This window comes from Saccostrea echinata, unplaced genomic scaffold, assembly GCF_033153115.1.
Source record: "Saccostrea echinata isolate AGI-Se365-2 ecotype Australia unplaced genomic scaffold, CSIRO_AGI_Sech_v1 ptg000009l, whole genome shotgun sequence".
NCBI classification, from domain to species: Eukaryota; Metazoa; Mollusca; class Bivalvia; order Ostreida; family Ostreidae; genus Saccostrea; species Saccostrea echinata.
Genome location: NW_026889758.1, coordinates 37,648,165 through 37,665,453, shown reverse-complemented (window position 1 = coordinate 37,665,453; position 17,289 = coordinate 37,648,165). Strand labels below are relative to the sequence as shown.

Here is a 17,289-nt window from a genome sequence, read left to right as displayed (position 1 = left end):
CTTCTTCTTCTTCCTGGGTACTTTTTTGTTTGTACTTTTTTGCTTTTTAGAAAGCTTTGATATTAGGAATATATACAGATGTATTAAAAGTGTAGACAAGATGATGTGGACAACATGCACATGCAGTGAATATCATGTACTAGAAATGACACTTCCTCAATCGCGCCGTACGCCATTACGAAGTTCACAGCATTCCTACTAGATTCTGTGCGACTTTTAAAAAATGCGTGTTTTCATGTATTATTTTTTACAGGTATCTTTCCTTTAAATATTATATAGGGCAGAAAAAAATTTGCGATCGATAAACGATAAATATTGTTCTGAATGGAGATAAACGCCATCGCATTTGTAAAAAAAGGCCCCCCTTACATCTCTCGAAGTCCAGAAAATGTGGAAAAAAAATTCTTCGTAAAACCTTTCTTGTGCACATTTGTGCATTCTAAGGCCATAAATGATACTTTATTAACTGTCAATTATCCAATTATCTCTTAATTATTTTCTAACAGGTTTAATAGACACAACAAATAAGTCCTTTTGTATAAACAATAAGTACTTCGCTTGACCAGGATTGACACCTATGACGTCAGAACAATGGCGCTTAACATCGGCGATCAAAATATGCATATTCAAACTTTTTATTGTATTTTTACACAAAAAAAATTATACACCCGTAAAAATTCATGAAAACAGGTACGCCAGGTTTAAGCAGCTCGAGAAATTAAAGAATTCAACATTTGTGCTATTAAAGTTATGCACTTTTTTGGACGTATTTTGGTTGTATATTATGCGAATATTAAATTTCTAATATATTGACAAATTGTAAACTCTCTATGATTTTCAAAATTCTACCTTTCTACAGTCATCCTAATTACTTAATCTATACATCTTTTTGTCACTTTAAATCACATTATTGTGAAACTTTTAATAAAAAAATTAAAGTCTATGCGGTTAAACGTATTCATTTCACTTCTGTAAACATGACTTTATTTTTTAAATTCAGTTTTTGATAAAAATTTATATCATCTGTCCACCAAAAAAAGTGCTCAAACCTGAAAAGTTATAAGAGTGCGGAAGCAAAGGATATACTTTCATATATTTGGAATATTTCGCAAGTTACATTCCATAATTTCGACCCCTCAGCCCATAGTAACTGACCTGGAATATCTCAGGACATGCGTGTGTCCCAGTGACGGTACTTTCTGAATAAGGTGGCGGATCAAAGTGCAGATGGACCCGGGACTGAAACCCAGTTATGGTATGTGAAATCCATCATATACAATTGCACACTCGTTTAACATCACCTGATTTTTTCATTGAAAGCGTCTCGTTCATACTTGCTGCTTTGTTTAAAACAGTGTACCTAGGTCTGAGGCGTTCAAGGAGTAAAATTTGCAAATGACCATGACATAAGACATTTACAGATATACTTTGTTTTGTTTGTAAGGGATTTATTGCACAGAAAGGTATAACAGTCTCTTCGCTGCGCAATTCGATGACATTGATTTACTAACCACTTACTGAAATGCAGAAGGCAATCATAAATGATCATTCTTCACTTTATAAATGGTAATTATCAGAAATAATGTTGATATCTATAAATTTTACTTACAGTACTTTGCTTCGTTTGTAAGGGCTTTATTGTACAGAGGAGCAGTTTGAAACAATTACATCAATGGATTTCTCAGGAGAAGTTCTGCAAAAGTACGTTAAAATCAACACGGTCAAGGTGAAGTCAAAATATGATTACATGATCTGCAAATAATTTCAATATCTATGAGATTTTTGTAAATTGTGGAGATTTTACATAGTATAGTTTAATGTTTGATGAAATATCAAAGAAAATTTTGTTATAATGGAAATTTAATTTTTCACCTTCATGTTTGTTGCACTATAAGCATTTTGCTCGCCTTGTTCGTCCATCTTCTTTATACTGCAACCTGTACACAGACGGTTTGGTCACTACAGGAGACATCAGCTCACAGTCTACAGCATGGACAAAAACGTCTGTCTATTAAACCATGAAAACCGATATCTTGTTATTCACAGGATAGCTGAGATGAAATTGAATAATATAATATTCTTTGCACTATGAGACTTTATCCCTGTGGCAATGTAGCGAGGACCTAGGTCTGGTAATACGATGACATGGTTTTGAGCTCCTCGGGAGATCAAGGACAATTGTACAAAAAGTACACTTCAGAAATGATCCGTCCTTATAAAGCAGATAGAAAATAGTTGCTACATTTTTTTAATTATGCTTCAGAAATTACCGAAGATTACTTTACATTTGATCGTAGATTTAATGGTAGATTAATTCATGGAGGAAGAAAGCTTGAATATTGAAGGGAGTTTATAAAAAATAGCATTTTTTCGATTTTGGTAAAAATTTTTAAAAGTTTTATATAATTTTGAACGCATGAAATTGAGATCATAACTACGAAAACAAAGCTGAAGATATTCAACGTCCAGCTCTGAAATATTTTCATGCAAAACATCTAGTTCAAATACATCTGACCATCTTAGCTTTTCAAACAAATATTTTATTAAGTAATTTAGGAATGTATGAAGAGATTGATCAACACGTATAACATTGAGCTTTTATTGTATTTAATTGAGACACACTAATAAGTTTACTTTCTTTAAATAAAACATTTTCATTATTAAACATTATCATATTATCTTTCCTCCATTCTTTCTGAATTATATTTTAAATCTCTTCATCATAATATAAATTTGATCTTACTTCATCGATTCTATTCGATTCCCTGCAGCTACATATAAATGACTTTTTCTGTCTCAGCTGCTATCCGTATGATCATTTACTTCTCATCAGACATTCATATCGGGAAGGGAAAAAAATCTTTTGTGCCATAATCAAAATAATAGTTTCACATTTAGAATATAACGTTGAAAGATATGAAAAAGCTAAACCTAATAAATTGGTACAATTGGATATCTTTTTAAAAATGAGCAGTTGTTCCAGGCTTTGGCTAAGTTTTCACACGTCTGTCGGATTAGCAACTTAAGATTGAGATTATATTTCTAAGGTTACCATACTTATATTTTGCACAGCTGATGTTTTCCCAATTTCTAAGGAATCCAACTTGGAGAGTGGCAATCATCTGCAAATGCTTTTTAGAAAGGGATAGAATTTGACAAGAAATTGAAATACCGAACGCAGGTGAGAGAGGCCTAATATATAATTTAATGTTGTGTATTTTGTATATATTGATTACATTTTCGAAACGGTATACTTTCAGAATTTATTCAATGAATTGATATATAATTTTGCTTTTATAACGCATAAATTAATAGCGTAATTACCTTTTCAGGAATGGTGTTCGAATACAAAATAATCCTTTTTTATCTGATGATAGCATTAGAAATTATACGTCTACGTGCACTTCACACATCTAGAATAACTCCCTTGCAGAAGAAAGATTCAGAAATAAACGATGGATGGTATTTCAAGAATTTCCAGCCCGAAATGATGTATTCCTCAAATAATCAACTGGGATTTTCTCTGAACAGCAAGTCTCGCCAATTGTTATCAACTGGCGTTGTTATTAACGATCTCTCAAGGATGTTGAATGATATCAACGACAAACGTTTAAGACGCTATCCTAGTATTCGACAAAATTATAAGATGAAATCGTTGCACGATAAACGCGTTACAAAGCACCTTGCTCAAGAGACACGGGAATCTCAACGGGTTATATACCGAAGGCCAACAGTCCTATGGAAAATATAAAGCTTTCATCAGACTCTCAGGTTTCAGATCATATTAATATCATTGTACATTTCTTTAAAAACATAATATTTTCATGAATGATTTCCTAATTAATATGAATATAAATAATAAATGCCTTTAGATTGAAATTTATGTTGGTTGGTTGGTTGTAACAAGAATGTACAATTATATATATATATATATATATATATATATATATATATATATATATATATATATATATATATATATATATATACTGATAGAGTAATTTTTAAATAAAAACATCAAATACTGAGTATAAATAGCAATACCAATACTTCTATTATATAATACCAATAAAAGAAATGTGAATATTTCTAATATTGAGATTACTGCATGCATGTTCAACTTAAAAAGTCATAAATAAAAGAACGGAATTACAATTTTCCGAAGAATGAAATGTATTTTCTACTCTTCCGGGATTTAAACTACTCCAGTCGTGCTTGATTGGTTTTCGTCTTGCTTCATCTTAATTTTCCATCTATCTTTGCTTGTGTGTTACAACAGAGGAACTCTATGCGTGGTCGACGTCTCTTGAGAAATCATTTTTTAATATGTACTGTAAAATGTTTATTGTATAGGTTTTTTGGAACAACCAGTAAATTATACAAATAATTTTTTTCTGGTTTTTGGGAAACAGATTTGAAACATTAAGGTTCAATATATACATTTGTGGTATGATCTCTCTGTTATATAAACATGCAGACAGCAAAAAACTTTATACCATTGGCACTGGACGTTACTTATTTTTCTTAAATAAAAAAAAAATATACCCCCATACCTAATAATACAAAAGGTACACATCGCAGCCATCTGTTTTTTTTAAGTAGGTCACATAAACTTGTATTTTTGACTGAAACTCCGTAAAATAAATTCCCTGTAGCCGTATTCTTTCTGTGGTCAGTCTTTCGAGGTCTCAACTTACGGACAGTGCAACCAAAAGGCTCGCTTGCAAATATTAAAAATCTTTCTTCAAACTCGATCTTCTGCTTCACCAATCCGAGAAATCGCTAAAGGGAATGTAAACTTCCTGCCCTCCTTCAGCGATTTCTCGGATTGTTGAAGCAGAAGATTAAGTTTGAAAAAAGATTTTTAATATTTGCAAGTGTGTTGCGCCCTTTTGGTTGTACTTTTCGTAAGATGAGACCTCGAAATACTGATTGTATAGGTTTTTTGGAACAACCAGTAAATTATACAAATAATTTTTTTCTGGTTTTTGGGAAACAGATTTGAAACATTAAGGTTCAATATATACATTTGTGGTATGACCTCTCTGTTATATAAACATGCAGACAGCAAAAAACTTTATACCATTGGCACTGGACGTTACTTATTTTTCTTAAATAAAAAAAATATATACCCCCATACCTAATAATACAAAAGGTACACATCGCAGCCATCTGGTTTTTTTAAGTAGGTCACATAAACTTGTATTTTTGACTGAAACTCCGTAAAATAAATTCCCTGTAGCCGTATTCTTTCTGTGGTCAGTCTTTCGAGGTCTCAACTTACGGACAGTGCAACCAAAAGGCTCGCTTGCAAATATTAAAAATCTTTCTTCAAACTCGATCTTCTGCTTCACCAATCCGAGAAATCGCTAAAGGGAATGTAAACTTCCTGCCCTCCTTCAGCGATTTCTCGGATTGTTGAAGCAGAAGATTGAGTTTGAAAAAAGATTTTTAATATTTGCAAGTGTGTTGCGCCCTTTTGGTTGTACTTTTCGTAAGATGAGACCTCGAAATACTGATGTGACCTACCTTAAAAAAAACCCTCAAGATGGCGGCGATGTGTATCTTCTGAATTATTATACACAGGGGTGTATTTTTTTATTTAAAGAAAAAGAAGTAACGTCAGGTGTCTGTGCTTCCAAAGATCATAGGTCATTACATTACCTAGTCACATGGCGCAGTAATATCTACATAAAATGATATACCCTACTTGATATGCTTTTCGTGTACAAAAAATGTATTAAAAAAAAAAAAAAAAAGGATGCAAGTGAAAAAAAATGACCGTTTTATTAAAAAAAAAAAGTATACAAGTATTTAATCCAGTCCTTTGGCAATTTTACACAGAGAGTAAACAACTACGTGTTATGAAGTTTTATGTCAGCAGCATATTCTCTACGTTTTTTCCTTATTTTTTTGTAAACTTTTAGTTTACTTCTCATCATAAATTCTGAATGGTATTCAGCATATTTTTCTTCATTTAACTTTACTCACGTTAAATTTGCAAGTCTGTCGGAAAATATCAATGCACACATGCCACAAATATTTCGAAAAACACGTCCTAGTCCGTCATCGAGAGTATTATCTTAACAATGTAAGCAGTCGTTAATGTCTCTAGCTATGTATATCATAATGAATATGTCGAACTGAAATCATAAATAAAATGTTTTTGGCTAAATTTTATAAAGTTGTGTTTGATTTCTTATCATGAACTGGTTCGGTGTTGTATCTCCATACTTTTTTTCGATCGAAATTCCTCCAACTTTTTATTATCAACGTCCGACGTGTTTCTTGTGCAATTTCAACATGGCCGTAGGAACCTGGGTAGGCACGGGGGACACCCCCCCCCCCCAAATATAGACTACTATAGAAAACATAGCTACTATATGCTTATGCCCCTCAATAAAAAAGTTTTTTTCCTTTTTCCTTTTTTTCTTCTTCTTCTTCTTTTTTTTTCTTTTGCTTGTCAAGGAATTTTTAGTAGTTCATAGTGCCCCCCAACTGCCTTAAAGCAGTTCGGAAAATTCTAAAACCAGCAAAGAAATTCAGCAATTGGGAGAACATCATCAGCGTCTAATTCCAACAGCATAAATTGGTTAAGTATTTTTGTAGATACAATAATGCTGCGCGCTAGGACTAAGAGGAAGACAACATCTCCATATGGTAACGTAAGACGAGGCACAACTAAGTCTAGGGCATATATACTATATCAAGGGAACCAATGAGCCATGACCACCAAGTGTTTAGCTCGGCCACCACACTCAACAGGAACGTAACACTGTAGCGAAGCCTAGCTCTGCACAAATTATGGTGTCTAGTGCTGCCTCTAATTTTATGTCAAGCCCTAATGTTTCTGTATTATCCAACCCAACTGTGGTACCGTCTAGTACATCCGGTACTGTTCCCTTTGCAACAAATGTTGTAATCTCAGTTGCATCAGCATTCAATCCAACTCCTCTGATCAGTGTTTCGGATGGGTTGGGCCTTTATGTCCCCCAAAATAATCAAAGAAAAAAATATGGGGGAAGGAGTGTATTGAATTAGGAATAGTCTTGGAGTCGGATGTAAACTTTGAAAAAGGTCAAAAACTTTCAAATGCCGATGTGAAATTAGTTCTGTAACCTAAATTTAATGGTGAAAAAATTACATCTATTGATTCTTAGACATTCGCTCTTTCTAGGTTTTGCTAGTATTTACTTTGCTAGACATCCTGCCGATTTACAGGGCTTACCAAAATATATTCGGACTATTCGTCTTGGAGCCAGTCGTAACCCAAAAGGTACCTAGCTTCAACATGACAAACAATTTAGATTAGAAATGAAAGAAAAAAACTGTATCAATTGTATCTTGGGGGCCAGTTGACACAGAACAATGGTAACTTTTAAATATGTCAAATCAGACACTATCACAACAAACATAGTCAACACTAAAATGTCATGACTACAATTATAAAGGCACTTGTAATGTTACATGGCTTGAGGAGGGCGGTATGCGCGACAGAGGCAACCTTGTAAGAATTTTTAAGCACACATTTTGCATGGCTCTCATTTTTTTTTATTGAATAGCTCTACTGCTTAATGGAATGATTGTAATTTTCCCAGAAGCATGGCTAAGGCCTGTTATATGGTGAACATTTACTCAAATGGCCCAACGGTAAATCATTCAAAAGCGTTAAGTGTAAATCTATGGTAAGTACAGTAGAACCAAGCAACAAGTAAAGGTTACATGTAGGTTTTATTAACAGTACGCATTTGAATGAAGCACCAAAAATTCATATGCAGTGAGAAAATATGACATACTGGGTATTGCGTAGAACAGGGAGTCATTATGCAAGTGCATTTTGGCTAAGATTCAACGCAACGACACGATATCTGAACAGGACAAAAATTATAAAAATAAAAATTTTAAGTAAACTGAATGCAAAAAGGGAAAGGGATAGTGAATGTCATACCCTTATTACATACTTGGTCAAATTAAGAATTGATAGACCTCCTCTCAGCATGTGGATAATTTAGATACTTTTTATAACGACAAACAAATAATATCCAACTGGGATTTCAAGCTGACATATCATCTTCCTTGCATGTTAGTAAACATTTAAATATTGTTCTTCAAGCATATAAAATTCTTCTTCATTAAATACGCAAACAAACCACGCAATGATCTAATTGTGAACTGGGAAGCAGTATTTTCTGTTGTGTGAAGTTATCGCCCTTATAATTTTAAATTACTTTCATTTTTTGCATAAATAAACAATTCTGCTAAATCCATTTTAAAGTAAAAAGATCAAGAATAAACATTTTATAATTTCTTTTAAAATTACAATAAGCATTTTCTCTTTGTTATAGAGAAAGTATTTTTACCATTATTTTTTATTGTAAATAGACTATAAAACATCTATGTATTATGCTTATAAATAGTTTATTTCACAAGACAAAACAGTAACTTAGTCAGACGGACAAGAAGAAATAAAGAGAGAGGGAGAAAGTGCGGAGGGGGCAGAGAAAGGAGAGTGAGAAAGAAAGGAGAGTGACAGGGGGAGAGGGAGGGAGGGAGAGGGGAGAGAGAGAGAGAGGAGATGGGGAGTGAGAGTTGAGAGGATGAGAGAAATGGGGGGAGAGAGGGAGAGGGGAGACGACGAAGTATGGAGAGAGTGGGGGAGAGGGAGGGAGTGAGACGGAGAGGGTGAGAACAAGATTATGAAACTGGAAACACAACTTTTTACACATGAATAAAAAGTTTTTGAATATAAATATGAATATATAAATATGAATCACAAATTTTCGTATAAATCGCAACTTTATATCTATAGCTTTTAATATATGAATCAGAATAAGTTTTCGAATATTAATATCAACCTTTTGAATATTAATCGCAACATTTTGCATATAATCCATAATGTTTACTATGTATAACAATTTTGTTTCTAAATGGAAAATTAAGCTACTTGGTTTTTCGATGGAGAATAAGATGACAAAAGAAGATTAGTCTAAAAAGAAACGGGATAAGAATTAGATGTATATATTTTAATAATTGTGCCAATTTAGTGTAAATATTTCTGTACACAAATTTATGCTTAAAATTTTACTGTTAAACATTGAAGTTCTTTGCATGTCTGCTTAAAAGTCAGTTAGCTTTTCAAAACAATAATTATAAGAAAATCATTTAATCATTGTGGTGATTTTATTCGTGATATATCTCATGTAAAAAAAAATATTTAATTTCATTTCTGTATATTTACAATTGGCGTATTTCTTAAAAACATTCTGACCAATATCTGTTCAATAGTAAAAGAAACCTGTTAATGACATACGGAGATCAAAGCATTGGAAAGAAAACTTTAACCTTTAATTGAGATAGACAACAAGATTTAATCTATATAACATACGACAAAATGTCACATCGAAACATTTCTCAACAACACAAACCAAGAGAGACCTCAATTGGTAGATCAGACTACTTGTATTCATTGATTTCAGTACATTCTAGAAAAACAATACAATTGTGACAGGGTACATTGTATAATTATCTTTACTATTTCATTTGATTGGCAAAAACGATTCAAAGTTATTTATACAGCATTTTAATAAAAAATTGGATTCAGTTTCATAATAATAATTATAAATGAAATGAATGAAATGTGCGATGTACACAGCTAGGTAAAAATAATTTAACAAAAAAAACTGGTCAGATTTATTTTACCTCATTTGATAAGTGTCACATCAAAAAGGTAAATGACAGGTAACTGGACCCGTTTCTCCTTTATTATACTGACATGGCAATCCAATGGGACAGTCGCTAGAATGATGTTTTATATTTATCTATGTTTATTTTAAACTCAGTTTATGTCAGGTTTGTTATCTTTTGATTACAACAGTGTAATTTTGATTCTTGTTATGCCATTATGTTACTAGTTTCATTTATAAAAGATGTTACAGTTATTCTTGTTTGCTTTCTGTTTTTAACTTCCGAGACGGAGTACATCCATTCCCTTTAGAGTAAAGTTGATTGGTTCATTGGTGTTTCGAGTAAGTTTCACTTGTACATGAGTTTATTTGTTTATTAGGTTTGACTGTTCTGTACAGACTGTTACGTAGGCCACAATTTTAATATCTGAATATTGCGCTTCCCAACAAGCTCGGACACCTGGGTACTTCGGCCATTTTATTTTTTTTTTTTTTTTTTGATCGAAAGAGGTCAGACCTCTCAAATTAAGAAAATGTCATCTGTTTTCATATGTTTATAAATTTGTCTTATCTTTTTTGATCCTGAATATTTCATGTTCAATACTTATAATAATGAGGACTAAATAAGATTTTTGTTTACTTGAGCACTTTAATTCTGCTTCGATCATTAAACTATGTAAATGTTCTGTTTAAATGTGACATTTTTTATAAGTATGTATTTTTTTTACCTGTACGTTGTATAAAAATGAATCTGAAGGACAGTGTTTCAGTAAAGTATTTGATGATAATGATTGTATGTTGTTTTACATGTATGTTGTTTTTAACATTGTTTAAATTCGTGTATTAAAGGGTTACAATGAAAATTGTTTTTATTTCTACAAAATGTAAAGTTCGATCAAAACAAGTCGGAAAATGTTGCACTTATGAATGCCACATAATCCGATTTTTGGAAAGTGTGTTTTTTGCATATTTTAATTATTATATTCAATCGTGATATTATTCAGTATTATGGAGGATTTCTGATTTGAGCAGTGTCTTTAATGTTTCTGCAGTGTTGTACCTGATATATTAAATTCAATCATTGATATACATTTTGTACGAAAGAAGATGCCGTTAGGTTTGAAATTCGTATGATTGAGACCGTGTGCAAAATACACTGTGCATTTAAGATGCGTGTACAGAGGATGATTTCTTTAGTAAATGTTCAGTTGTCCTTGAAATAGGGAGGGGGCATGTTAAGGTCACTCATATTGCCCTGTTGATTCAATAGAATAAGCAATCCCACAGCTATAAAAACATGTGTGGATTGTTTCAATTCTGCTATGCATGGCTACGCATTGTTACTGTAAAGATGTATAAATGGAATATTCCTAAAGGTGAATCTAAGTAGGGCAATTTTAGTTCATTGCTTGGTGTTTGAAATGAAGGACAAGGAAAAAACGACAACAGACAGTTTGCCCGAAAAGAAATTGGATGAGAATTACATGTAAGGAAAAATATTATATACATATTTAAAACTTATGACGGTTTTGTAATTAGATAAAGTATACCTTAATATAATTACTGTGTGTTCCATTTTAATTTAAAATATTTCATTGCATTTTCAAAAGCATTCCATGAACTAACTGGTAATGACTTCCCTCAGTGTTACATCTCATGTTCAAAAAAGGCTTATGGGCCACAACGCTCCTTTGGGTTACCTGTGATCTCCTATTGTGGTCGCAATCTTATTCACTATGGTCATGATTTGAATCTACACTATCTGGGGATGCTTGTACATTAATTTGAGTAATCATGACCCTGCTGTTCCTTTACATTAATATGTGTATAAAATATATATTTATATATATGATCAGAAAAGCTGATCACTTGAGCTTTCAGCTCAGGTGACGTAAAAAATCTTTATAAGAATTCCATATATAACATTTGATAAGATATGCGGTTGTTTTTTTTTAATTTTGAATTTATTTATTTATTTATTTATTTATTTATTTATTTATTTATTTATTTATTTATTTTATTTTATTTTATTTTATTTTATTTTATTTCATTTTATTTATTTATTTATTTATTTATTTTTTTTTTTTTTTTTTTTTTGTTGTTGTTGATTTTTTAAAAATTTTTTTTTTTAAATTTTGTTTTGTTTTGTCTTCAGTTTGTTTATTTGTTTGTTTGTTTTTATGTAATCGAAGATTCGGGGGCATATAGTTTTTGTCCTGTACGTCTGTCTGTCCGTTTGTCCGCAAAAACTTTAACATTGCCCATAATTTTTGATTGGTTGGAACTATGGCTTTCATATTTCACATGTATTCCCTGTGACAAGACCTCTCTTTGGGTACCACCATATCTGGCCTTTTCACCTTGATCTTGGAGTTTGACCCAGTTTTGCAAAAACCCAACTTTAACCTTGGCCATAATTATTGAAAAATTGCTGCTAGAGCTTTCATACTTCACATCTGTAATCCCTGTGACAAGACCTTCCTGTGGATACCAACAACTTTGACCATTTGACCTTTACCTAGGAGTTTGACCTACTTCTGAAAATTTTGGCCATTACTTTTGAACGGTTGGTGCTAGAGCTTTCATACTTCACATATGTATTTTCTGTGACAAGACCTTTCTTTGGATACCAACAACTTTGACCCTTTGACCTTGACTTAGGAGTTTGAGTTACTTCTGAAAAACATTAACCTTGACCATAATTGTTGAACGGTTGGTGCTAGGGCTTTCATACTTAACATATGTATTTCCTGTGACAAGACCTTCCTTTGGATACCAACAACTTTAATCCTTTGACCTTGACGTTAGAGTTTGACCTTCTTTTGGAAAACTTTAACCCTGGCCATAGCTTTTGAACAGTTGGTGCTAGGACTTTCATATTTCACATGTGTATTTCTTGTTAGAAGGCCTTTCCTTGGGCACTATTTATTTTGACCATTTGACCTTGATATTTGACTTACTTTTTGAAAAACTTTAACCTTTTCCATATCTATTCAATGGTTGCTGCTAGGGCTTTTATATTTCACAGGTATATTCCTCGAGACAAGACCTTACTTTGTGTACCAACATATTTGATTTGCATTTGAGAACGTTTAATCTTCGCTATAAGTTGCCATACGGAGGCATCAGTGTTTCACAAACAAATCTTGTTTGCTTTTGTTTAAAAAAAAAAGGGAGGGGCAGTACACTACAGAGGTAAAATGAACCTCTTAATGGCAAACCGAGATCAAGCGTTTGAAAGAAAATTTTATGTTAAGAAACTATCCATCGAAAGCACTGATATAGTATTCAGGTCAGGTAAATTGGATTAAGACATTTATGATTATCCTCAATCCTGTCACATTAATTGTATGTTTCTAATCTCAGAAAAATATAACTGAAATGTAAGCATTTACTATGGAGTTGTTTTTTCTCCTTTCTTATTTTATATAGATACGGAAAGTGGGGTCCATATCAGGTTGTTCAGGCAGCTATATGTTTCTTCAATATATGGCCAACAGGATTTCAACTGTTGATAGGAGTTTTCATTGGTACAATTTCTAAATTCTATCACTTCTGTTTTTCTATCACAAATATGTTAATGAGGAATTTAGTCTTCAATTTATTTTGACTCAGTGGAGCTTACTGTTTGAAAAAAGTATGTGTAGTTTGATATTATTTCTAGGAAAAGAGAATTAGCAAATATTAATGTAAACAATACAATCATTAATTATATTTTTCCTGGAGGGTAAACTTGTCTCCAAATTAACATTTAACATTACATTAAATTTTTCAGGTTACCGACCAGCTTTTCAATGTGCAATTCCCGAGACAGACAGCAAGGATGTAAAAAACGATTCGATTTACATAATTTACGACAAATGTCACATCAAAACATTTCTTAACAACACAAACCAAGGGAGACCTTACCTGATAAACCAGACAGCGTGTATTCATGGATTTCAGTACAGTCTAGAAAAACACAGTACAATTGTGACAGAGGTGCTGTAATATATCATTATAAATTTCTTTTATAGCAGGGCAAAAGAGATCTACTAAACATTTTTTTTTATCTCAAATGCAAATATTTTACAGCATTTTAATACAGAAGATGAATCTCTTTATGAACAATATTGCATTTCAGTAAGATCGACGCAGGCGAAAATAATTCATAACAAAGTCGGATTCATTTCATTTTTCTACAATATTTCGTAAGTGGCAAATCAAAAGGCATGATTAAGTGCGTGGACCCGTTTTTCTTTGATATTAGCCAGTACAGGTGTTTTTCAATATTTAAAAAAAAAAAAACAATGTAGCTAAGAAAATATGATCATTATTCAGCCCCTTTCTCTGTTATTTGGCATAATTTGATCTTGAGGTGCTTGTATAATATTATCATATTAGCCATGAAGGCTTTGATGCAGGTGATTCAGAAAAGACGCCGAGGGACTCGGGTATATAAAAAAAATAGCTTAAACAATGAATGTGTATTCATTTACAGATCTGGGGAATCTTGAAGGAAAAAGTCAATATATATGATTTTCTTCTTCTAATTTCTAATCAAAGCACTTTTGCTTATAATATAAGTAGACACCATTATTTCAAAAAAAAATTATCAATACACATAAAACCTCATAAAGAAAATAAAATTTGCTTCTTCAAATACAATAAAAACTTACTAAGAAAGCAACATTTTTTTATGATCTACCACCACACAATCATTACTTAAAAGCTGATATACACTTATCTTTTCCTAACTTTTGTAGAGTACACAGAATTCAACCTAACGATTTCACATCTCTGTCTTTATAACGTTTATTTTACAGATGGACCTAGTTTGCGATCACGCTCCACTAGCTGAACTTGTGCAAACTTTAGTAATGGCAGGACAAATGGTTGGGGCAGCCATAGCATCTTCGCTCGCAGACAAATTGGGAAGGAAGACCATTCTTCTTGTCTCTCATCTTCTGACAATGGCTTTTGGTTTTGGTGTTGCCTTTTCACCAAACTACACAACCCTGGCGATTTTAAAATTTATTCTCGGAGTTTTGCAACAGGTAATTAATGGGTTTAAGTCAATGAATAGAGAACAGTCTGTTAATCTTTTAGAGAATTAGTTCTTAAACTGAAAAGAGTGTGGTACATTTGATAAGATCCTTGAATTTATGCTGCATTTTAATTAAATTAGCCTTTCATCTCGCTCTTCGTTCAATTCTCAAGTTGTCACGGTAGCTCAGTCGGTAGAGCGCTCGCTTCGTGATCGGAATGTCGTTTGTTCGAATCACGGCCGCGACTGGCCTAAGTCAATTAAAAATAGGTAGCAACTGTTCCTTCGCCAAGCGCTCGGCACTTTGAAGTGAAAGTTGCAGGTCCTTCGGATGAGACCTTAAAAACCGAGGCCCCGTGTCACAGTAGCGTTGGCACGAGAAAGAACCCTCACTGCTCAATGGCCTTGAGTGCCGAGTAAAGGTCTAAATTTGAAGCCCTTCACTGGTATTTGGTGACATTTCTATATGAGTGAAAAATTTTCGAACGGGACGTAAAACATATATTCAATCAATCGTTCAATTGCCGCCTGTGAATGCCAAATAAATAAACCAAGAGCGAGATGAAAGGGTTGATTTTATTAGGATTGGCAATAATCTTTACCTCTGTATAAGAATACCAAGAAGGTATGCATACAGTTAACAATATGGACATTTTTTAATAGTCATAATTCAGCTTTCTCTTTTAAAAATACAAAGGGAATGGTAATGCCAAATGCTGTGTTAGGAATAGAATTGTTCCCGGAAAGAACCCGCTTCTACTGCGAGGCATTAGGTTTGTTTTTCTGGACAACAGGGTTGGTTATCATGGCTCCCATTGCCTATCTTTTGAGAGACTACAGTTGGAGATATCTTCAAATAGCCCTGACCTGCTTTTCTCTGTTTAGTCTGGTTCAGTTTTGGTAAGAATGAATTAAGTTATTAAAATGCGCATCCTAAAGTTCATTTTAGTAGTATGCATGAAAACGTTGACTTTACCATCGTTTATAAGATATAATGTATAAATGTTGTGTTTCCAAAATGACTTTAAGACCAGTAGGATTCTTTTGTTGTTATTTACAAGAGCCTCTTGAATTTAGATAGATTTTTTTTGGGGGGGGGGGATGTTCAGTTTAGAGGTAAAAGGTTTTATATTTTGAAAGAATAAAAAGACTTGTATATACTGCCTTTAATTAAAATCCTTTGAAGAGTTCATCTCTTTCTTTCAGAAGGTTTGTGCTTTTTGCGTATTCACCGTATAAAATGAATTTTTCTTCTTCTTATTATTATTAACAGAACATTTCTTTTGCATTTTTACAAGAAAATAATGCTCTTTCGTATAAAGCATGCTACATAAACTCAATTTTAAATATATATTATATTTAGATTCAGTTTTTTTTTCAATTTGAATGAAAGAATATGGGCGAAGCTGACGGATAAAATTCAATTGTTTGACAAATACGAAAAATTTATCTCAGTCGTGGCAAAAAGTTCTATAATATATCAGTTAACAATAAATTAATGTATACTTTATTTAAAATCTCCATAATTCGCTTATTCTCATGAGCATTGAAATTTTTTGTCTAAGAAATACCTCGCACAGACCATTTTCCCATACTATAGTACAGTTTTTCAAATGAGTCGATCTTTTATATTTTTTTAAGTTATCTCCAAAGTGTTCGTAAAAGTATAGATTTTTTTCAGAAACATGGTGTAAGAAACCATTATACGAGTGCATGTTTATTAAAACATTTTTATGATATAGCATTCGTATCTTTCCCGAAAAAAAATGAAGTTCATTTATTCAAGGTTAGATCACAAAAACAATTTTTAAATTGCCAGGAGTTGTTATGGGTTGTGTGGTTTATTGGTTGAAAAACTGATACTCATGATCTTTTATCACTCCCGTTCAATCTTCTTTTTTTCGTAAAAGAAGTACATAGTTCTTACCTATTAAAAATAATTTTTTTGATTTTTATACACTATATAAGCATGTATATATTATAAACACTGTATAGGCATTTTCCATCCCTTCTATGTTCTTTTAAGAATTAATCTTATTTTGATTAAATAGGTTTGTGTCATGTTCACTCACATATTTAAGATGCTTAAAAAAATAAAAAAAATTTCATTCGAACACAAGAAACATAACATTTCATGGTATTCAGTATTATAAACATACTGTTATAAAATGTAGGGCACAAATTTCAACATATACTAATAAATCATTGACATACAGGGTTCAAGATGAATCTTTAAGATGGCTTGTAGCAAATGGGAAAAAGAAGGAGGCTGACAAAGTAATACGAAAAGTGGCAAAATGGAATAAACTAAGTTATGAGGAATTGAGGAAGATGGTGGAGAGAAAAATGGCGCGTACCAAAACGGTCCCTGAACAACAGACAGATTGTGAGAAAAATGTTCAACACAGCCAGGAGTACGATTCGCCTTTGCTTGAGAAATACTCGATCATAACAATTTTGCGGAATAAAACCGTTCTTGCAATATCGCTGATTATGTGGTTTACATGGCAAGTTCCCTTAAATTATTTAAAGAAAAGATGTATTTGAATTTTATTCTATACTCTACTGGATTTATATTAG

The 17,289-nt window shown here is 32.4% G+C and overlaps 1 protein-coding gene and 1 long non-coding RNA gene across 2 annotated transcripts in view; both read left to right on the top strand.

Moving 5' to 3' along the window:
- The first annotated feature begins 981 nt into the window (after positions 1-981).
- Positions 982-3,861, top strand: LOC133183652 (uncharacterized). Its single transcript, XR_009720694.1, has 3 exons — positions 982-1,701; positions 3,073-3,181; positions 3,333-3,861. It is a non-coding gene; the product is annotated as an uncharacterized LOC133183652 (long non-coding RNA).
- Positions 3,862-11,053: 7,192 nt separating this feature from the next.
- LOC133182326 (organic cation transporter protein-like) overlaps positions 11,054-17,289 on the top strand; it is a 54,800-nt gene continuing 48,564 nt past the window's right edge. The window contains exons 1-6 of the mRNA XM_061317128.1: positions 11,054-11,169; positions 13,116-13,213; positions 13,459-13,664; positions 14,489-14,719; positions 15,407-15,609; positions 16,926-17,216. Of these exons, the coding sequence (XP_061173112.1) occupies positions 11,105-11,169; positions 13,116-13,213; positions 13,459-13,664; positions 14,489-14,719; positions 15,407-15,609; positions 16,926-17,216 (1,094 nt within the window). The 5' untranslated portion in view covers positions 11,054-11,104. The remainder of the gene's footprint in view (positions 11,170-13,115; positions 13,214-13,458; positions 13,665-14,488; positions 14,720-15,406; positions 15,610-16,925; positions 17,217-17,289) is intronic.